Source organism: Erpetoichthys calabaricus, chromosome 2 (assembly GCF_900747795.2).
Source record: "Erpetoichthys calabaricus chromosome 2, fErpCal1.3, whole genome shotgun sequence".
Taxonomy (NCBI): Eukaryota; Metazoa; Chordata; class Cladistia; order Polypteriformes; family Polypteridae; genus Erpetoichthys; species Erpetoichthys calabaricus.
Genome location: NC_041395.2, coordinates 70166931 through 70189583, shown reverse-complemented (window position 1 = coordinate 70189583; position 22653 = coordinate 70166931). Strand labels below are relative to the sequence as shown.

At 37.9% G+C, this 22653-nt stretch overlaps 1 protein-coding gene across 1 annotated transcript in view; it reads right to left on the bottom strand.

The window, feature by feature from the left end:
• The window catches only part of LOC114645958 (spondin-1), a 509623-nt gene that overhangs the window by 471066 nt on the left and 15904 nt on the right, over positions 1-22653 (bottom strand). Inside the window, exon 3 of the mRNA XM_028793897.2 lies at positions 575-708. Within this exon, the coding sequence (XP_028649730.1) occupies positions 575-708 (134 nt within the window). The remainder of the gene's footprint in view (positions 1-574; positions 709-22653) is intronic.

Sequence of the window (22653 nt, the reverse complement as noted above, 5' to 3'; positions counted from 1 at the left end):
AGGAAGCTATGAAACATATTTGAAATCTTTTGCCCTAAGTGTATCTTCAGTGCCTTTCCTCACTAAACTCATATATCTGAACCTCTCTTGACCACTGCTTCCTCTTTCGAGTGTATTCCTGTAAAGCCTGCTTCTCAGATTTTGTCATTTGGAGGTCATCTCCTGTACGCTATTGTATTTGTTCTTTTATTTCGCCTTATACAATTTCGTATATTTCGCATATATTTTCGTGTATTTCCCGTTATTAAAAGCTCCTACGCTTTTACTACTCTTTGTATGTCTCACATTCACACCTCCTTTTTCGATTACATTACCAAAATCAAACTAACCAATCACACCAAAGCCAAACTGACCAAACAGATTGCTCTGAGAGACTGGAGACACACAGACATTAATATTTTATTATTTACTAAATAAAGTCATGAAATGAGATTAACAACAGGATATTTTTAATGTTTTTGTTTGATTTGCTCTCTTAGAGCGATCTCAACAAGCACTGCTATTTTGTGTATTTGAAATGCCATACACATCTTTAATTATCACATGCACAAACATCTATCATGTGGCCACCTACTTTAGAATGAGACAACCAGATCCAGAAGGGGGTGCTGTCCAAAACACTTGAATTCTTGTCCTCCTTCGAGGGGTACTTTCTGTTACAGCTAAAGGGCAGTTTGTCATAAACTGGGTATCTTCTTCATCTATAATCTGCAAAAAAAAAGATATATTACAGTTTAATTCAATGAGATGAATATACATTAATAAAAAAAGTGGTCAGTGGCCAGCTGTGCTAATTCACAGCTCCATTTTCAATTCAAAACAGAGTCATTGTATGCACATTCTCGAAGTCTGTAGGTAGGTTTTCTACTAAAAGTCTGTTCTCTTTTCTGACATCTGAAAACCATACACATTTGTTTTAGAAGATGGACCAATGGGTTTGACCTCAAGCTACATTACAAAGGAACTCATGTAGTGAGAAGTCAAGCAAAATGACACCTCTTGCCTGACGAAGGGGCCTGAGTTACCTCGAAAACTTGCATATTGTAATCTTTTTAGTTAGCCAATAAAAGGTGTCATTTTGCTTGACTTCTCACTACATCCATAATGGCTAACACGGTACAACAACCTAGTACTAAAGGAACTCATGCATACTCCAAACTGGAATATTTTCCATCTGTAAATAAGCTGTGTTATTAGCGAGACTGCATGTGGGACTGGAAAGTTCAATTAAAAAAAAATTAAATTCATGGTACACTCACCATAATGCATTTCAAAGACCCACCAACACACAGACAAATACATACACACACATGCATATATATAAGTTTGTTGACAGGCCGACATAATAGTTAGTGTATCACAGCTCCAAAGTAATGGCATCAGATCCTGGACGACAATTCTATGTTCTGTTCCATACTTTTTTGTTAATTCTCTTGTCACACATTCACATGTAAGACAGTGGACAACCTCCCAGTAGTAACAGGGAATACAAAGGAGGTACTTAGTGATTTAGAAATTGTAGTGGGAGAAGTACTGCTCACATTAAATAGGCTGAAATCAAACAAATCTCCAGGACCAGATAATATTTAACCTTGAATGCTTAAGGAAGTTTGTGAGTACATATATAAACGCTTGACATATGTTTTCAGGAAGTCACTGAGTATTGGAAAACTTCAGGAGCAAAGGAAAATGGCGAGTATTATCCCATTACATTAAAAGGGTGATCAGGCAAATCCTAGTACCTATAGGCCAAAAGCTTATCATGTATCACTGGTAATTAAAGAAAGGAGTTCTTATGGAAAAGATTGAGCAAAACATGGCAAGAATAGAAGTTTTACTGAAGAGTCAGAATGGGTTCAGAAAAGGGATGTCGTGTTTTACTAAAATTCTATGAGGAAGCAACAAATGGATACGATCCAAGTGGTGCATGTAATATTATTATTCTTGACGTTCAGAAAGTTTGTGATAAGGTCCCATATGAGAGAATGGGCATAAAACTAAAGGAAGTGGGAGTTGTGTGTAGTTTGTAGAAGGGTGCAGAAGTTTGCAAATGATACCAAACTAGGTGAACTGGCAGGTAATCTTGAATCCATTGAATTAATATGGAGGAACTTGAACAGCATACAGGCTTGGGATTTGTTGCAGATTAAATTTAATGTACGTAAATGTAAAGTGTTACACATTGTAAGTGAAAATATTAGATTTAAAAATACAATGGGGATTCTGAAAATGAAAGTACAACATATGAGAAGGATTTAGGAGAAAAAAGTTAACTCATCACTACCAGACAGTGTTCAGAAGCCATTACGAATACAACAGAATGTTAAGTTATATAGCATGATGTGTGAAGTACAAGTCCAAGGAGGTTTTGTTTAAACTTTATAATGCACTGGCAAGGCCTCTACTTGAGTACTGGGTACAGTTTTGGTCTCCAGGCTACAAAAAAGACATAAAAGTAGCTAGAAAAGATCCAAAGAAGAGCAACTAGGCTGATTCCATGATTGCAGGAGATGAGTTATGAGAAAATATTAAAACAGCTGAGTCTTTTCAGGTTAAGCAAAAGGAGACTCAGAGTTGATAAGATTGAAGTGCTTAAAATTATGAAATGAATTAGTACAGTGGATTTAGTGTGTTACTTTAAAATGAGTTTAACAAGAACATGGGAACACACTTGGAGACTTGTTTAGGGTGAATTTGGCACTAATGTTGGGACAGTTTCTTCACACAGAGAACTACAAACACATGGAATAAATCACCAAGTAGTGTGGTAGACAGTAGGATTTTGGAAGTCTTTGAAACTAGACATGGTGTTATTTTTGAGGAATTAAATGGACAGGATTGACAAGCTGTGTTGGGCTGAATGGTTTGTTCTCATTTAAATTATTCTAATGTTCTAAATGTTCTAAAGCAGCAAGAACAAACTGAAGCAAGTAAAGCATGACTTGCTTACAAGCATTAATATAACTGTGTTGATTGTGGTGAGCCACTGATGAAACTAACATGACGATAATAAAGATGAATCTTTATTGAATCAAAATCCATAATTCAGAAATTAAGTGCAAAAGACAGGCAAGAGGTCATACACAGAAAAACACTAAATAATGAGGTCAAATCCAAAATGGTAAATTTAAAAACAGTACCCAAAAAGAGACAAAAGGAGAGAAACAAAAAAGCCAAGCAAGAATAAAAATCACTAATCTAAAGAGTGCAAATGATTGACCAATGCCACCATCTAAGACCTTTTTATATCTTCTGCCTCTACATAACGTGACTGCTGCATAATAAATGTTGCTATGCAGAAGACACACCCAGATAAGAGGAGCCAAAAGGTTGAAGTCAGCAAAAGGAAGAACTGGGGTAGTGCCTCAGTCCATTCCTGACACTTATCTTATTTTACCTATTTCATTACTACATAGTTTCTGTTACATAACAAAATATTTAATTGAGAAAAAATAAGATTATTTTAATTAGTTCAACATCACAACATTAAGATCAGACTGCAAACAGAACAGCAATACCCCTTTATTAACTGAGACAATAACAATATGTCTTCCTAAAGAATATAATTCAATTCAATTTATTCTGGTATACTACATACGTCAGAAGACAGGTTCTGAATGCTTGCACAGTTTAGCAAATATGAAATAGTATAAAAAATAACAAGGCATCAGTTACATAAATATTAGTTAAATATATTTAATAAAATAATAATTGCCATCTCCAGAAGGAGGAAAAATTAACTTAGTAAACAAAAGCAATATTTAGCAAAATAGGAGAAATTAAGCTAACAGAACATATGGCCAGATGGTAATTAAGAGAAAAACAAAAAGCCTTTACTCTTCACAACATTTGTGGTAAAAATAAACTTCAGACGCCCATGATTATCTGGAAAATTCACTCTAACTGACCTGGAACATCTGGTCACCCAGCTTTTCTTGGGTGTCATACAAAGCAGTGCTATACTTGCTAGTACTATTAAATATAAGAAAAGCCAGTAAAGATCTCATTCTGTCTCTTTCTCTTCTGGTGTTCAGGGGCATCATGCATAATGGCGTACGTAGAATTCACACTAAAACATGGCATACGGGCAAAAGTTGAAATGTGCGTACATACAAAAAAATTTAGATGCAGAAAAACATACGTAAGCCAACTTCCACACACTTCCGCTACATAACTCCTGGTCAGTGTGAAATGTAATGCTTGTGCATGCACCTACTGCCACACCACATCTCCTCCCAGAATTATGCCTCTTTGAATATGCAAATCAATATAAATATTCCCTTAAGTACAGCGTTCTGTGAAAAGACAATGGCAAAAGCATGGGGAAAAAAGAAGAATTTCAGCGGAGGCAATGAGAAACATACTATTTATTGGTTTAAGCAGTTGTATAAACAACAAAATGAAGTTGATCGAAAGGTCAAGTTCAGAAAGCCGCACAGTGCCCGAAATAAAAAAGAAGTGGTGAGATATCAAAGTCGCCATGAAAATGTGACATGCCCACCGTCTGAGTGTCATATGGAAGTTTATTAGGGTACAGAGAAAAGAAAAAAAAAATAGGGACACAGTGCAAAAAAAGCTCAAAATGTCAACTTTAATTTCAAAATCTCCACTTTAATCAAGTTGTAATTAAAGTAGAACATCATAAACTTCATCTTTAAATCATTTAATTTACTAGTTTCTCAAATCCCATTGTAACTAAAGTAGCAAGTTAAATGTTTCATATTCTATGTGTTGTTCTATGTACTCTATGTGTGTGAATCACTATGTGCTTCTTAAACGGGCTTTGTCTCATGCCGTCAGGACACAGAATACATTACATTCATGATATTACATCTGTCTGAACAAATTAAATACTAAGTTGTATACTTAATATAATTTTCATGATAATAGGAATTAAAGCATGTATAACACAAGGGGGACACAGTGATGCAGTGGTAGAGTTGAACTGGCACCCCGTCCAGAGATTGTTCCTGCCTCCCTCAAAATGCTTGCTTCGCCATGTATGACACTCTAGGAAATGATTTATTGCAGCAGTACTGTCTCTTTCAAACATACTAACCCCCAATTCCTGTCCTTCCTTTTCTTCCTATAAGTAACCAATCGCCACACAATAAGTTCTTTAATAAATGTCAAGCCATCTCTAAGCTTAGAATGCCGATTCTTCAAAACTTTTAAGGAACATTGAAATATCTTTGTAGTACATGTTTAATTATTCCATCCAGGGTCGCGCCCGCCCCAGCAAGCTTACAGCGCAAGGCAGAAACAATCCCTGGATGGGGTGCCAGCTCATCACTACTGCTGTTACCAAATCCACATGTTTAATTATTAACGGTATACATTATTTAAATGAAGTTAAAAATGTATCTGTATAATGTAATATACATACTTTGCTGCATTTCATCTTAAAATTATCATCAAGAGCTACAAGAAGATAGCACTTAGAAATCTAAATCGACTAAGAAGCCAGTCGTCATCATCTGTAAATACACGCTCTCTTCTATTGAATTGAATTCCTTTATTGTTATTGTATGGTACAATGAGATGCAATATGCAAATCCTCCATAAACTTTTTTACCTATGAAATGATAAAATAATAATAATAATAATACGATAAAAAATAATGAAAAACATGCAATACAAAAGCACAAGTAACTCAGGCTGTGCAATATTACAATTGTAGTGCAAGTTTACAGTGAGTTACTTATTATCTTACTTATAAGTTCTAACAGTTCTACCAGGAGCACTTGATAAATTGTTTGAGTGTGTTTAGAGCTCTTGGGATAAAACTGTTTCTGAACCACAAGGTCCCTAAAGGAAAGCCTCTGAAGTGTTTGCTGTTAGGATGAAGTTCAAATAGACTGTACGCATAGCTAAGGCAGTGTATGCTAGAACGTGTATCCCGATAATTCTCTCTGCTCTTGAAACAATCTGCCGTAGAGCTTTCCGATCAGCTGCTGTAGAGCTGTCATTCCAAACTCAGATACAGTGGGTTAAAATACTCTGAGTGGTGCACTGAGAGTAACAATGCTAAAGCAGCTATGGTATTTGAAATAGTTTGGCCATTCTGTGCATCATTATACTGTTGCGGGCGGATTACAATTAGGTACCTTAAACCAAAAATCTGTATGCGGTTAATTTCAGTGTATTTGATAAAGCCGCATCAGGGACGTGAATTTAAAAAATAAAGGGAAACCGCACATGAACAATGGAACTGCTTTGATGCTGGGTGTCGCCAGTTTGCAAAACTGAGCCGAAAACATGCGTATGCAACAGTTTGACCTGGTGTGAGATTGTGCGTGGCTTTACACTAAGTTTAATTTTTATACATCGTGATGTGAGCGTGGAAATGGGTGTACACAACATTTTTGTGCATAAGCATCATTTATACATAAGGCCCCTGGTTATTCTGTTATCCATGACAAAGAGAAGCAGTGCGGTAAAGTCACCACTAACACCAAGTACAAATGAAGTATACCAAGAAATAATACAAAACAAGAAATGGATTCAAATGGACAATTATGATGATTTTTACAATTTAGCAAGGATAAATAACTAGTTCATTGTTATTTACATTTATTTTTACAGTAAGAACACCCACAGCTGTGCTTTGCTAAAGTAATGGGCCATTAGCTTAGAATTAGACTCTAAGATTAATTAGCTTCCTTTATACTGTTAAACACATTACTCTAAAACAGGGATGCCCACAATTTTTCGGCTTGCAAGCTGCTTTTAAAATGACCAGGTCAAAATGATCTACCTACATTAAAATATATATATATATATATATATATATATATATACAGTAATCCCTCCTCCATCGCGGGGGTTGCGTTCCAGAGCCACCCGCGAAATAAGAAAATCCGCAAAGTAGAAACCATATGTTTATATGGTTATTTTTATATTGTCATGCTTGGGTCACAGATTTGCGCAGAAACACAGGAGGTTGTAGAGAGACAGGAACGTTATTCAAACACTGCAAACAAACATTTCTCTCTTTTTCAAAAGTTTAAACTGTGCTCCATGACAAGACAGAGATGACAGTTCTGTCTCACAATTAAAAGAAAGCAAACATATCTTCCTCTTCAAAGGAGTGCGTGTCAGGAGCACAGAATGTCACATAGATAGAGAAAACAATCTCTAGCAAACAAATCAATAGGGCTGTTTGGCTTTTAAGTATGCGAAGCACCGCGGCACAAAGCTGTTGAAGGCGGCAGCTCACACCCCCTCCGTCAGGAGCAGGGAGAGAGAGAGAGCTTTTAAGTATGCGAAGCACTGTGCAGCATGTCGTTTCAGGAAGCAGCTGCACAAAAGATAGCAACGTGAAGATAATCTTTCAGCATTTTTAGACAAGCGTCCGTATCGTCTAGGTGTGCGAACAGCCCCCCTGCTCAATCCCCATACGTCAGGATCACAGATAGTCAGCGCAAGAGAGAGAGAAAAGTAAGCAATCTAGCTTCTCAGCCATCTGCCAATAGCGTCCCTTGTATGAAATCAACTGGGCAAACCAACTGAGGAAGCATGTACCAGAAATTAAAAGACCCATTGTCCGCAGAAATCCGCGAACCAGCAAAAAATCCGTGATATATATTTAAATATGCTTACATATAAAATCCGCGATGGAGTGAAGCCGTGAAAGGAGAAGCGCGATATAGCGAGGGATCACTGTATATCACACATGCGCGCATAGGGAGCCGCGTAAAGACCCAAGGTGCAGCGCAAAAACTCCTGCCAAGGGGGGAAAGCGGGGTACTAACCTTCTCTCTCTTTTTTCCTACAGAAAGAAAGAAGCAGCGCCGCCATGAATGTTCCCAGACTCCCTAACCACATACTGCCACTTCCGTGTTCTTTCCCTTACTTCCGTCTACCTCTGATGACGTCATGGCTCCCATCCACCACCTCGGTTCCTTCCCAGCATTCCGTCTGTGTCTATTCCGGTCCCACTCCATAAATGTTACCCATTCGCCATTACAAAACTGTCTGTTGTATTTTGGAAATCACTGACCTTGAGAACAAACTGTACAGTATACAGGGCCGGACAACCCCAAACCTTTATGCTGTGTTTGTTATTTATTTACGGTATTTGGACTTAATAATCTTCATGTGGGAAAAGGCTGACTTGCATAAATAAGCAGAGCCGAATAATGCAGTCAAGGAGGTAGCACATTTCCTCATGTTTGGGTACTTTTCCTCTGTGAGTAAGTTCCAAAACTGTCCATGAGCCCCAGACTTCAGCTGAATGTCATTCTGTAGTGTCAAAATCTCATCCTCCACTGTAGAGGAGTTTTAGGTGAAACAGTGTTGCAGTTTTTGATGCGAGTGAATCACCCTCAACATCTTCCGTAAATGGATAGCACATAAATGTAGCGATTGTCTCAAGTAAAGCAAAGTCTTGAAACCGTCTGTCAAAGTCTGACAGACAATTTTCAATCTGCTCTGTGTATCGTATGCTGTCAAGTTGCGCACACGCCTTCCACTGTGTCTCCAACTCTGACACGAGGTTTTGGATGTTCCCCAAATCATGGCGCTGCAGCTTTGAGGACAGATGTTGCATTTTTTGTTTGGAAGCATTAACTGAGCTAATCATATTGACCATGGTTTTGTCTTTTCCTTGCAGCTGTAAATTAAGCTCATTAAACATGTTGTTCAGATCGGTAAGAAAATGCCAAGTCTAGCAGCCATTAGGTTGCTTGTATTCTGCATGTTTAATGACAAGAAGAAACTCCTTTATCTCCAGCCAGGGGGTATCGAAATCTCAGCAGGAATTTTCCCCTAGCCATCTGCCTGAAAGAAGGCTTCTTTTATCATCTCTCCATCTTGGAAGAACTTCTTATGCTTAATGATCGAGTGACTCACCCGGAACGATGCTTCGGTGTCTGCCTTTGCTTTTGAATTCAGCCGAGTGAAAAATGACGGCTGTCCAATTAAGTGCGATATTAGTTCCCTCACCTTTTTCTTTCTCAGATCGCTTTAAGGAAGGAAGTCAGTTTTTTAGTTTTTATGAGCAGTTTGAAAGTGCCTTTCCACATTTTCCTTTTTTGGAATAGCAATGATAGATTGACAGATCGGACAAACACGCTTTGATTGTGACATTGTGAGAAAAAAAAATCCTCTTCCAATTCCATATGTTCAGCCCCCCTACCAATTTTTTTTTCATATCCCTTCTTTAGTCGATATAAATTGGAAGGCTAACTAGACCACTTAGACAGCCTTTTTTTGCACTACCTTTCCGATCTGCCGGTCGATCGAGATCAACATATTGGGTACTCAGTCTGAAGACCTGAAGATTTTAGCTCATATTACATTTTACACATACAATTGAAAGAAGACCACATTCTGAGTATTCTCTCGACAGTTTTAGCTTATATAATTTCCGTCATGCACAGAGGACTAAGACTAAGGATCTGCGCCAGTATTCGGAAGATTGTCGGTTCAATTCCCCATTACTGTCAAAGGAGATCCTAAAGACAAGGGCCCTTAACCTCCTTAACCTCCAATTGCTCCGGGGCACTGTACAATGGCTGACCCTGCACTCTGACCCCAATGGGTATGCAAAAACTAACAAGTTCCTAGTACAATAAAGTGTATAAGAATAAATAAAGGGAAAAAAAGTCATCAATGGTCTAATATGTCAGAAAAATTTACTTTGAAACTGACTCAAATAGTTATGTGGTCATACCTTGTAGTTCTAGTAATTATTCTTCAGACAAAATTTTGAATTAAATTTTGTCTGGAAAAAGTACAATTAGAATAGTCTAACAAAAAGCACTGAAATATTTAATTGTGTTTTGTTCTAGTCTGGGCCTTATCTCTGGCTCAAGTATGCTTTTTGTCTTTTTAATATTTTTGTTGCCTTCTGAGCATTTTTTGGTATATTTTGTTATAAATTATGGCTTTGGTTTTGTCTTTTCCTTGTTTTATGTATGTCAAATTATGTTTTTCATTATTATTGTGTTTAATAAATACATAGTCATTATATGTTGATATTGGATGTTTTGTTTATCCATCTTGTCTCATTAAAGTGGAAGCCAAGGATGCAAGGTCATCTGATGATGCAGCAAGCACATGTTACGAACTAAAGAGTTCCCAAGCACAAAGGTCTTGAACAATGGCTAAAAATGTCCACAAGAGGAGGAAATACTGTCAAGCCTCAGCTAGTAATTAAAAGGATCTTTATAAATAAAAAGATGTATTTGTACAAAAGTGTTCTTTAACAAAATAAGCTCAGAGAAGCACAAAGGTATTGCCTGAAAAGGCAAAGGCATTCCAAGGCAAACAATATCCCAAAACACAACACCAGAAAATAGTTGAAAATTCAAAGCACAAAGGTCAAAATTTCCAGAAATCACAAAAGCACTGAAGAAATACTTGAGAAGTCGCCAGTTCACAAGCAAGGCATTGTGTTTTGATTTTGATTTGTGATTTTGTGCTTCTTGTTTTGATCTTTAGATTTCTTGGAGTTTCGCCATTTGTTCCTCTTAAAGGTACTGTCTGTGTTTTGTGATTGTAGGCCTAAGGTTTAATAGTGATCCTCCTGCCTTTCTTAATCATATTTTAAGATATTTTTGAACTTGTAAATTCAGTTTGTCATTTTGGCCTAGGAAGGCCTGAAAGCCAGTCTGAAAAGTTGGGGTTTGGTTACCTGAGGTGTGGGTAATCCCATGGGCACAGAGACGAAAACAGAGTAGTTCTGGCCTTTGTGTGGGTTTTTGATGGCCTACAACTATTTTTGTGCTTTGTTATAGCAAGAATTCACAACAAATTTTTCTCAAAAGAAATAGACGAACAAACGCTCCCCTGTTCTGATACAGCCAAACCACCTTTATCTTACTATACATATTTCTAGGTAGAAAATGGAGGATTTAACTGGTGTAATTGTGTTTAAAGGATAGATTAGTGTTAATGCTATAATCTTGTTAGCAGATTCAGCCAACCTTATAGCTGGGTCCCATTTACAATATCTTGTTAATGTATGCAGAATAGAACAGATTAAGATAACTTTTATTTTTGTATGTTTAAAGACAAGATGTTATCACTTATGCATACTTTTTGAACAGTGAAACGCTTCATTAGGAACATTATTATCATTAGGTTTGATTGATAAGTGTGGTTGATATCTCCTAACAGTAGCATATAGGCAGAAAACAGTATTAAGCTCTAAGGGATGCTATAACTACTTTAGCCATCATATTCCTGTTAATCATGTACTATGGCTTTCTCAATTATCCACTCTCAGCTGAGCTTTTTTTAATTAATGTAGGTACTTATTTTGTAGTTTACATGTATTTTTGTTTTTATTTTGGTCTTGTTGATGTGGCATTGATATGCATTTTGTATCTGGATTGTATCCAGGATTTAATTTAGCCATAATATATTTAAGCCTGGCATTGAAATGCATGTCCAGTGTTCACTTTGTGTTTTGTGTACCTTCACTACACATTATTCAAATCATCTTCCACTTACATGATTTCTTTTTGTGGAAAGAAAATGGATTTGAATTTATATTTGTATTAGAAGGGGTTTGCTCTCCATCTCTGTGCCATGGATGTCAAACTGTCCAGCTCCGTGCCTACAATAGAGCCTGCCTTCCTCACCAGTTTGTCCAGGAGTGAGGCGTCCCTCTTCTTTATACTGCCTCCCCAGCACACCACCACGTAGAAGAGGGCGCTCGCCATAACTGTCTGATAGAACATCTGCAGCATCTTATTGCAGATGTTGAAGGACGGCAGCCTTCTAAGAAAGTATAGTCGGCTCTGTCCTCTTTTGCACAGAGAATCAGCATTGGCAGTCCAGTCCAATTTAACATCCAGCTGCACTCCCAGGTATTTATACGTCTGCACCCTCTGCACACAGTCACCTCTGATGATCACGGGGTCCATGATGGGCCTGGGCCTCCTAAAATCCACCACCAGCTCCTTGGTTTTGCTGGTGTTCAGTTGTAGGTGGTTTGAGTCACACCATTTAACAAAGTCCTTGATTAGGTTCCTATACTCCTCCTCCTGCCCACTCCTGATGCAGCCCACGATAACAGTGTCGTCAGCGAACTTTTGCACGTGGCAGGACTCCGAGTTGTATTGGAAGTCCGATGTATATAGGCTGAACAGGACCAGAGAAAGTACAGAACCCTGCAGCGCTCCTGTGTTGCTGACCACAATGTCAGACCTGCAGTTCCCGAGATGCACATACTGAGGTCTGTCTGTAAGATAGTCCACGATCCATGCCACCAGGTTTGAATCTACTCAAATCTCTGTCAGCTTGTCCCTGAGGAGCAGAGGTTGGATGGTGTTGAAGGCGCTAGAGAAGTTCAGAAATATAATTGTTACTGAATCACTGCCTCTGTCCAAGTGGAAGAGGGATCGGTGTAGCATGTAGATGATGGCATCCTCTGCTCCCACCTTCTCCTGGTATGCAAACTGCAGAGGGTCGGGGGCGTGGCAGACCTGTGGCCTCAGGTGGTGAAGCAGCAGCCACTCCATGGTCTTCATCACATGTGATCACAAGAGAACTTTACATGGTTTTTGATGTGGTCAAGTGCTGCCCAGTTGTGACTGGATCACCGAAAACATGTTAATGTCAAATAAATCCTTTTGAACCTATTGTGCAGCCATGCAAAATATGTTTTTTTTTTCGGTCATAACATAAAACTGTTTATGGCTATTTTCTACCAACTAACGTTGGTTTGATGAAATACACAAATCGAAATTGGTGCTTTAAATATAAATATTAAAAATAAACTTTTCACTTTTGTTTCTGCATCAGAACAACATTCATACCAACACATTCATAAAGAGTATATATACTCCACTGCAATAATTTAGTCTGTACGACTGACAGTATCTTGTGTTCTTGTTTGGTCTGTTAATTTTAAAATAACATTTGATTATAATCTGTTATTATGAATTGAAAAAAGAATTCCCTTCAAACATTTTTAGAAATTTTAAAGCTCCTATTTATAAAATCATTCCTTATATAATGACCTTTGTTTTAAGTTATTATCAGTTGCATCAATGGTATGTGGGAAAGGAGAACTTGATCCTAGAAAGAGCATGCAGGGTATGAGTGTCTCAGTCTGTCAAAACTTTATGTTTAAACAGCTTTCCTTTCCCAGGTGATACCAGAATGCAGATGCTTTAGCTCAATGATAAAGGTTGAAGTGGCGTTTTAAATGCTAAATTATTCAGTTGTAACTGAAAAGAACTTCTAATCCAAAGAAGCTTAAAGAGAAGAATTGCGTTTCCCTTCAGTGATCCCATCTTAACACTTTGCATCAGGTTGTATAGTAACCTGCATACAAGGTCAGAATTTGCTCCAGAATTGCATTTAAAAAAATTCATGCTGCTTTGACATTTCTAGCTTTTTTCAATCAGCAACAAGCTGCTCTGATTTTTCTTTTTCCACTATTATTGAAAAAATACTGAATGTTAATAGTTACCCTATAGTAACCTCCTGTTCAATCCAGGGTGGAATTTTATCAGACATGCTGTAACCTGAGGTTTAGGCTGTCACTCCTTAAATCTAAAGACATTGAAAGGAAGCAATATTCTCTCAGGTGCAGAACTACTGTGCTTTTTCTTTTGGTTAAAATGGAACAAAAGGCTCAACAAGAAAGCCAAGGAAAAGCCCCATAGAGATATGAAAACACACTAATCGCATATTGCAGAAATGCACAACTTAAAAAATAAATACATTCCATTACACAAAACACTGTCCACCCTCTAAATCCAGTTCAGAGTCACTGAGGAGTGTTGCTACTCTAAAAGCATCAGGTGCAAGACTGGAACCAGCTTCAGGTCAAGCATTAGTCCATCGAACAGCCCAGTCCCACATACAGTGGAACCTCGGTTCACGACCATAATTCGTTCCAAAACTCTGGTCAGAAACCGAGTTGGTCGTGAACCGAAGCAATTTCCCCCCATAGGATTGTATGTAAATACAATTAATCCGTTCCAGACTGTACGAACTGAATGTAAATATATATATTTTTTAGTTTTTAAGCACAAATATAGTTAATTATACCATAGAATATACAGCGTAATAGTAAACTAAATGTAAAAACATTGAATAACACTGAGAAAACCTTGAACAACAGAGAAAACTAACACAGCAATAGTTCGCGCTATAGTGCTAGGAACCGCTCGCTAAAAACACTTTTTTTTAATGAGTTTTAAGCACAGGGGAAAAAATGAACATTTGAAAAATCCGTAATTTAATAAACCACCAAGAAAAGTAACATTGCAACAATGCAGGCTACGAACCAATCACTGTAAACAGAACTGAAAACAAAAACAAGCCTTCTCTATCTTATGCGTCCCTCCCTCTCTCGCTTGCTCGCTCTCTCTCTCGCGCCTGTGTGTGTGTGTGTGTGTGTGCATGTGTCTCTCTTTTGTGAGCCTGGAGCGCCTGTGTGTTTGTGTGTGTCTCTCTAGCGGGCTCCTGTGTGTGTGCGTGCCTCTCTCTCTCGCGCTCCTGTGTATGTGTGCGCGGCTCTCTCTGTCTCGGGCTGCCTGTGTGTGTGCCTCTGTCTCTCTCTCTCGCGCTGCCTGTGTGTGTGTGCGTGCGTCTCTCTTTTGTGAGCCTGGAGCACCTGTGTGTGTGTGTGTGTCTCTAGTGCGCTCCTGTGTGTGTGCGCGCCTCTCTCTCCGCGCTCCTGTGTGTGTGCGCGTCTGTCTCTCTTGCGCTCCTGTGTGTGTGTGCACGGCTCTCTCTGTCTCGGGCTGCCAGTGTGTGTGCCTCTGTCTCTCGCGTTCTCTCTTGTGCTGCCTGCCTGTGTGCGTGTGTGTGTGTGTGTGTGTTGCGCTCTCTCTCTCTTCCTCGCTGCACAGGAAATGCATAGGGGGAGACTGAACATGTACAAACCGAAAGGGAACCTGGCTTGTTCGTATACCGAGTGTGTGGTCGTGAACCGAGGCAAAAGTTTGGCGAACTTTTTGGTCGTAAACCGATTTGTACGTGTACCGAGACGTTCGTGAACTGAGGTTCCACTGTACTCCCACAAATATATTGGCACTTTGGGACAATTCAGAACCACTTATAACCTGCACATCTTTCGGAATATTGGAGGAAACCATCCATCCATCCATCCATTATCTAACCCGCTATATCCTAACTACAGGGTCAAGGAGGTCCGCTGGAGCCAACACAGGGCACAAGGCAGGAAGCAAACCCCGGGCAGGGCGCCAGCCCACCATAGTAGAAGGAAACCAGAGTACAAAAAAGAAACATACAAGATGAACAATGCAAACACTACACAGACAATAAGTGGGCACAGGATTTGAATTCAGGATGCTGGATTCATGGGACTTCATGTTAGTTTCATTGACGATTCAAAATTGGCTGTGCATTAGTGGGCTCTTCAATGAACACTGCTATATCCAGGGCAGTTCCTGCCTTGCCCCATATGTTGCCCAGGTTTGGCTTCTGCCCTTTTGCAATCCTGGAATTGGATTAAGCACAAATGAAAATGTTATCTTGGATTTTATAAAATAATAATAAATGAAGCCGATACAAAAATCAACATATACAAAGGACTGTGGCCAAAGAGGCCATATCCCAATGATTTTAAGCAAAGAATACTGACACACTGGCTGCGTGGTTTAAGCAAGATCGCACATGGGTAAACATATTTCAAACTGAACTGAACTCTCTATCCAGAGCAGAATTTGTTGCATTAGATTTTAATGTCAGCAGTGTGGACTTTATTCAAGAGGTTATTATATGGTTAGTTGTTTCAGACACTTATATTTTTAAATAACTTCAGATTTCTAGGGCCCCCTATTTCATTCAGTTTAAATCCAAAATATATCTAGCTGTGTGAAATATTGCTAATATTTGAAATAAACTACTGGTTAACTTTTTATGTGATCCTTTTCACTACATTCATATTAAAGCATACTAGTAGTAGTTGTAGTTGTAGTATTATCACACACAGAGTAAACACAGTTTTGTTCCAAATGGATGTCTTTTTGGTACATTTTATACCAATAACTGTTTACAAAAATAACTTTATGCACCTGGTAGTACTGTATTTTATCTTGGAAAGGACCAAATTACACACCTATCTAGGTCAGATTTGTTCATCTGCCTAATTGCAGATAAATATTCTTTTGGCTAAAACAGTGACTCTGGAGTGAAAAAGGTGAGGGTAGGAATCAATTGATGTTTGAAAGGAGTACATAAAAATTTAAATACACATTAGTGATCTATTAATCTGATTTCGTTATGAGTAGCTCTCGGAGCTCCAGTCCTCAAAGAAAGTCGGTGCATGCACCTCTTATTAAACACAGACACCCAGGTCAATTTACCAAGGTTGCTGCAATGTCCTTCACAGTCACAGCTTTTTCCTGACAGATGTGCCACATGCTTAGAAGGACCTGAAGTTACCTAACATGTCAGAGGAAGCAAGCACTTCTAGTTCTTTGGTTGTGTATGACTTTCTGTAGTACTCATAGTGCACGACTGACGCTTGAGTTGAAACTGATTTGTCGGCCTGTGCAATGTGCCTCACTGTCACAGAGGCATGCGTCGCTGTTCTGTTTCTGTCAGCCACTGCACGTGTCTGCAACACTGCTTGCACGAGAAGGACCCAAAATCCCCTGCTGTGCATTTCCTGTAAACCACAGTGCATATCTGCATTTCCACTTGCCGTGAGGAATGCGGTTGCATCACTGCCTGCCATGAGAAAGACTTGAAGCCCAATTTTGTCACCGAGGTAGCCAACACGTCAAATTCATGGGTTGTACTCCACGTATCAAAGCACAACCTGTCGACTAAGACCAAAACCAAAGCTCAAGGCCTGGGGTTTTGCAAGCTTTTGCATGACAGACAGACAGTCCTTAGCAATTTACATATATAGGTAGAATTAATCTAGCCATACTTTCTCTTATTACATAGATTTATAATCATTAGAATGTGCCAATTGTTGACCTCCATATTGTTCACATGAGAACAAATGTAGCTAGGACAGACTTGGCTTAATTTGTTGTCCCTCTTACTTTCTGGGAATACAAAAAAAGCCTGATAAAATACAGAATCAGAATCAGAAGAATCAGAATATCTTTATTGTCATTGTAACAAATACAACGAAATTAGGTGCAGTCCCTGCGGTGTCAAAATATAAATAAATATAATTACAAAAGGATAGGAAAGGATAAGAAGAACACACACATTCAACATAAGACCTTATTGCACATGAAACATTATTGCACAAGATGTCATCTATTGCACGGTTGCATTGGAGGTGATTGGGTGGCATTTAGTAACACCTTGCCTGTGCACAAACTATGTTTCTTGTCTGGAGTAACATGGACAATGGTTTTTAAAAATGTGAAATCAATCTCAAGATTAATTATTTGAAAATTGGTTGTATATCACAGAACAATTCTTCTATACATATTCTGGCAAGCCAATTAGAAATTGTCAGACCACTTCAGAATGGCATGGGTATATTCTTATTCTGTGTTAGTTTTACCCCATGCATTTTTTACGTTCCACATCGGTCTTAGGATACAAGGCGTTATGCTCAAGTAGTGGTATGCAACCACAAGTAAGAAACACATCAGCTAAGCTGATTTGTGTTTTCCAATTAATAAAATTGAGTTATGTCTATTTATACATTTATGTTTATCAAAATGCTGGAGGTTGGTGACATGTTGCATTTTGGTATGACATGCAAATTTGAATTTAACTGGATTCTGCACATGTAACAATACTACTACTACAACAGTTTCTAATACTGCTACATTGTGTGATATGCTCATCTCTTTTTACATGCCATTAGCTAACAATGAGTGGAGCATCAGGCCACTTGTGCATACAGAGGACTTCTGAAACTGTGAACGATGAAAGTTGCATAGCATGCAAAGTAGGGACATATTTGAAGTATTTAGACAGAGAGCACATGGTCAAAACGACATGAATGACTTGCAAATCAACCAATAACATATCAGACAAGAATTAGACAGAGGACCATATGTATGTAATATAACATGCAAAAACAAAAAGAAAATAAAACACCAACGCACAGGGTTTTTAATTAATGGAGCTGCCTTCGGCCAGTAGCCAGTTATGACTGTGCTGTGGCAAACTTCTTCAGTAGTTTGATTGTCCCTTCATGACTGGCAGACTTGATTTTGGCAATTTATTTAATGGAAAGCTTTTCAGATACTCGCTGAGAACATCTAGCCTTTTGTTAACAATAAAATCAGTCCACAAAAGGTTTACACAATTGGTTCAATGAAAAGGAGATGAGGAAAAATGTTTTATGCCACTTTGTCTGACCCTCAGGAGCAGTAATATATTCAGTATTACTGCCTTTTTTCATTCTTCAGGGACATCTTCCATTTTAAATAATAAACACAGATAATGCAGGAACATAAGTTCAAAGACACAGTAATATATATGTGTTAAGATTTATACATTTCAGAAACCTAATTTTTAAAATCTGTTAATGGGCGCATATTGTCTGTTTCAGCATGCTGTTTTATGTAATTGAGGTTTACTTTATAATGAAGTTTCTATCCTGAGATATATTCTATCTTTTCACTTGTCTGAAAATACGCATACACAACATTTGTTAATAAATAACACTACTTTTATCTTTCATGCACTTTATTTATAACTATCATGCATTATTTTTCTATGCACCATCGAGTATCTATTTAAGTTGTCTGGATTCTGCAAAGATTAAAAGGGGCAACCAAGTTGGTGCCCCATCATTTATTCTGTGACCAGTGTGTCCTCTTGGTTGACAACAGTGGATCCCAAGATAGGATCATATTCATTGGACTTTAAGGAAATGAAGGATGTATTCCGCACCATCTTGTTTTTGTAAGTCTTTTGAAAACCACCATCTTGAACTTTAAACTTCAACTGGCTACTTTTGATGCACAGATTCAGAATTCTGGTTAGTTAAGTGAAATGCTGTAAAGTAGCAACAGACTGATATTTAATTATGTGGCATCTTAATTACTCCAAATATAGGCTGTTAAAATGGCAAACTTGGCAACCACTTTTTAATTGACCCCTAATATAGGTAATAAAATATTTTTGTAAATATATTTTATATGTATTTCATTTTTGTTAAGGTCATTTCTGTATTATGTCCTAATGCCTTGTTTGAAAGTAATAAAAGAGGTATTTTGGCCACCTTTTCTCCGTCTACACACTGCCCAATTTAGAATCTATAATCTGCATGTGTTTAAACTAACAATATATGAGAAGAAAAAGAAGTGAAGCAGGTAATCTCCAGGCAGAGGAACTACCAGCCAGGAACTGGGATCCAAACACACTGAAATGGTGACAATATGTCAAATGAATGAAAAGAAAAAAAAATATTAACTAATCTTTTTACACAACACATTTTTATCCTACAATAATTCTATTATGTTCTATTAAAGCAACTTTCTGGAGTTAATTATTTACTAAAACAGCATTAATTACAGCTCCTACCTCTGACATTTAATTTTCGAATAAGTTATGTGACACTAAACAAGACCTTCAATAACAAACAAAACTAAAACTAGAAGTCTACATCAAGTGACAGTTGTTACTTTAGATGAAAAAATGAGCAGACAACCCACACTTGGGACTATTCAGTAATGAGTTTAAAAAATTTTAATAACCCAGTTTGGTGCGTTGTGCTTCTACTGAAATGTCTGCAACGTGCTTCTGCTGAGCATTAGCTTGTTTAACCCAAGCTGTAGAGTCTAGGAGGCTGCCTGGCGGCCTTTTCATTAAAGAATGAAAAGAAAAAAAAAATGCCGAGTCAGAGGGGAAAACAGAAATGAGCTCATTGAGAAACAGAGTGACCCAAAATGAACTAGGCATGAAACAAAGGCCAGGATGTTTCACATTAGAGCTGTGCAGTGTTGCTATGTGGGCTCTTTTTAGCACTTATTTAAACTGACAGCATTTGGAATTCTAGCATTGTTCTCCCATTAAACAGAAAACCCTAAATGTCATCCAACAAGCAACAGTGATATCTTCTTCATTTTTTAACTTGTTTTAAACCTCTGAGATGATATTAAAGAATTAGCTCCTCAAAGACATGTTTCTGATTATAGGAAATGGAGACAGAAATGTAAATTAAGATTTGGATTCCTTCCACCAATATTCTGAGAGAGAAACCCTGGACAAATATGAGTTGCAATTCTGTTCTTACAGTATATGATTGGAACTTAAAGTAAACAGCACATCAAATTAGCAAGATAAAATTTCAGTCTGCCCCAAGGTGGTCATTAAAAAAATTAAAAATCAGGTCACTGTCCTAAAAGAAATGCTTTCAAATATGTAAGGATGAAAAGGGATTGGCTCCAGCAGACCCCCGTGACCCTGTGTTTGGATTCAACGGGTTGGAAAATGGATGGATGGATGGATGGAAAAGGTTAATTTATCCATACTAAAAAAATGTAGTCGTCCCACCTAGGATGGATTTCTCCACTATATCCAGTTTTATCAAGATGGGTGGAAGGCTGCCACAATTCTGCAATGGAAAAGTGGGTTCAGAAAAAGAATAGATGAGTTACTGGATACAGGAATAGATTTATGGATAACAGCTAGTCATGCTTCAAGTCTGACAGTGTTGGGATAAGTCATGGCTATCGAAAACTCTACAATGGAGTAAGTATATCCAGAAAATGGATGGATGGATGAAAGGATGCATAATAGCTAGTCCATCTCATCCAAAATTTTGGTTCTGCAACCAATGTTGCCGGAATAACCTTTGGCTCCACTCAGAACTGTAATAAAAATTTGTTTTTGAAAAATATAATGGATTGATAGATGGATGCATGAATGGATGGATGAAAGATCACAGATTCCTCATTTGATCCGATTGCCACTGAAGTATGTACTGGTACCCCACCACTCAGTAATGGCAAAAGCACTTTTAAAAACATGTGAATGAATACAGGCTAGGGAAATTATTTAGAATTAAGCAGTAATTTTGTTACAATTGGTACTCCAGGAAAACATGAACTGTAATGTAGAAACTAAAGCTACAGCCTATAAACTCAAAGGCTGCCTGTTCAGTCTTCTCACCATTTGACCCTCAGCAAGTCTTTACCCTGTTCACCCTAAATGTAACAGGTTTATGGGAAGATTTGCTTTATTGAGCAAGTTACACTATTTCCATCCATCCATTATCCAACCCTCTATATCCTAACTACAGGGTCATGGGGTTTTGCTGGAGCCAATCCCAGCCAACACAGGGCACAAGGCAGGAAACAAACCCTGGGCAGGGTGCCAGCCCACCGCGGGACACAAACTTACATTGTTTTTTTGGGCTAAATACTATTTTGTAAATATAAGAAATTTGGCACACTAGTCAGTCATGGACAAATAACGATTATTATGAGTAACCAATCTTCATTATCTATCTATCTATCTATCTATCTATCTATCTATCTATCTATCTATCTATCTATCTATCTATCTATCTATCTATCTATCTATCTATCTATCTATCTATCTATCTATCTATCTATCTATCTATCTATCTAAAGTCACCCAGTATGAGTGAATTTGGTTGTGCTAGACCAATACACGTGTTTGCTGGGGTAGGCTTCCCATGTATTTGTATTTGATATACTACATTCAGAAAAGGGATGGAGAAAAAGCTGGAAAAGTCAAAAACCTGAAATAGTGTATAATAAATGCAAAAAGACGTCTGAACTTTTAACTGCAAAAAAATCCTTAATCCTTATGAATCACCAGCAGGGTGGACCATTTTTTATACTTCACTAAACTGATTGGTTGTCTGAAACCTTGTGGCTCTTTTAACAACTACTTCCTCACTACATTAAAGAAAAAAGTTCAAAAATGTAATATAATGTAGCTAATTGTGTGTCTCCTCTTACAGAGGCTTTGCAGTTCAATCAGCACATGTGCATTTAAACAAAAACAATGACCTGGCAAACGTCCTAAAGTGTTGACCTTTACATATAATAATTACCCAATTAATTCTCCTATTATATAGAGCCTTTGCTCCTTACTTGCACTAATGAGCCTTGGGTGCCCATGACCCTGTCGCTGGTTCATCATTTGTCTTTATTTGGACCCCTTTTGGTAGGTACAAACCACTGCATACCAGGAATATATCACAAAACCTGCAGTTTTGGAGATGCTCTAACCCATTCATCTACCCATCACAATTAGGTCTTCGTCAAAGTCACTCCTTATGCTTGAACCATTTTTCCTGCCAACACTTCACCTTCGAAACTGACAATTCACTTGCTACCTAATATATCCCACCCCTTGACAGGAGCCACTGTAATGAGAAAATCAATTTTACGTACTTCACCTGTCAGTGGTTTAAATGTTGTGGTTGATCGGTGCATTTTAACAATAATTATCACTAGTCATCTACTTATAGAGTTGTCTTTTACACATAATTCTTTAGAACATTAGAACAATTTTAACAAGAACAGGCCATTCACATCAAGAGACTCACCAATTCACTAGCAATTCACATAGATTCTCAAAAATAACACTGAGTCAAGTCCTACTCCGTACCCTTATACTTGGTCTTTTATGCCATGTGTTTATTGTTCTTTGTGTGAAAAAAACCTTTATAACAGTTTTGTGAAATTTACCTCTAACTCCTTTAATTCTCCCGTACCTGTCAGTCCCAGAATCACCCTAAGCTCTTTGTTTTGGAGT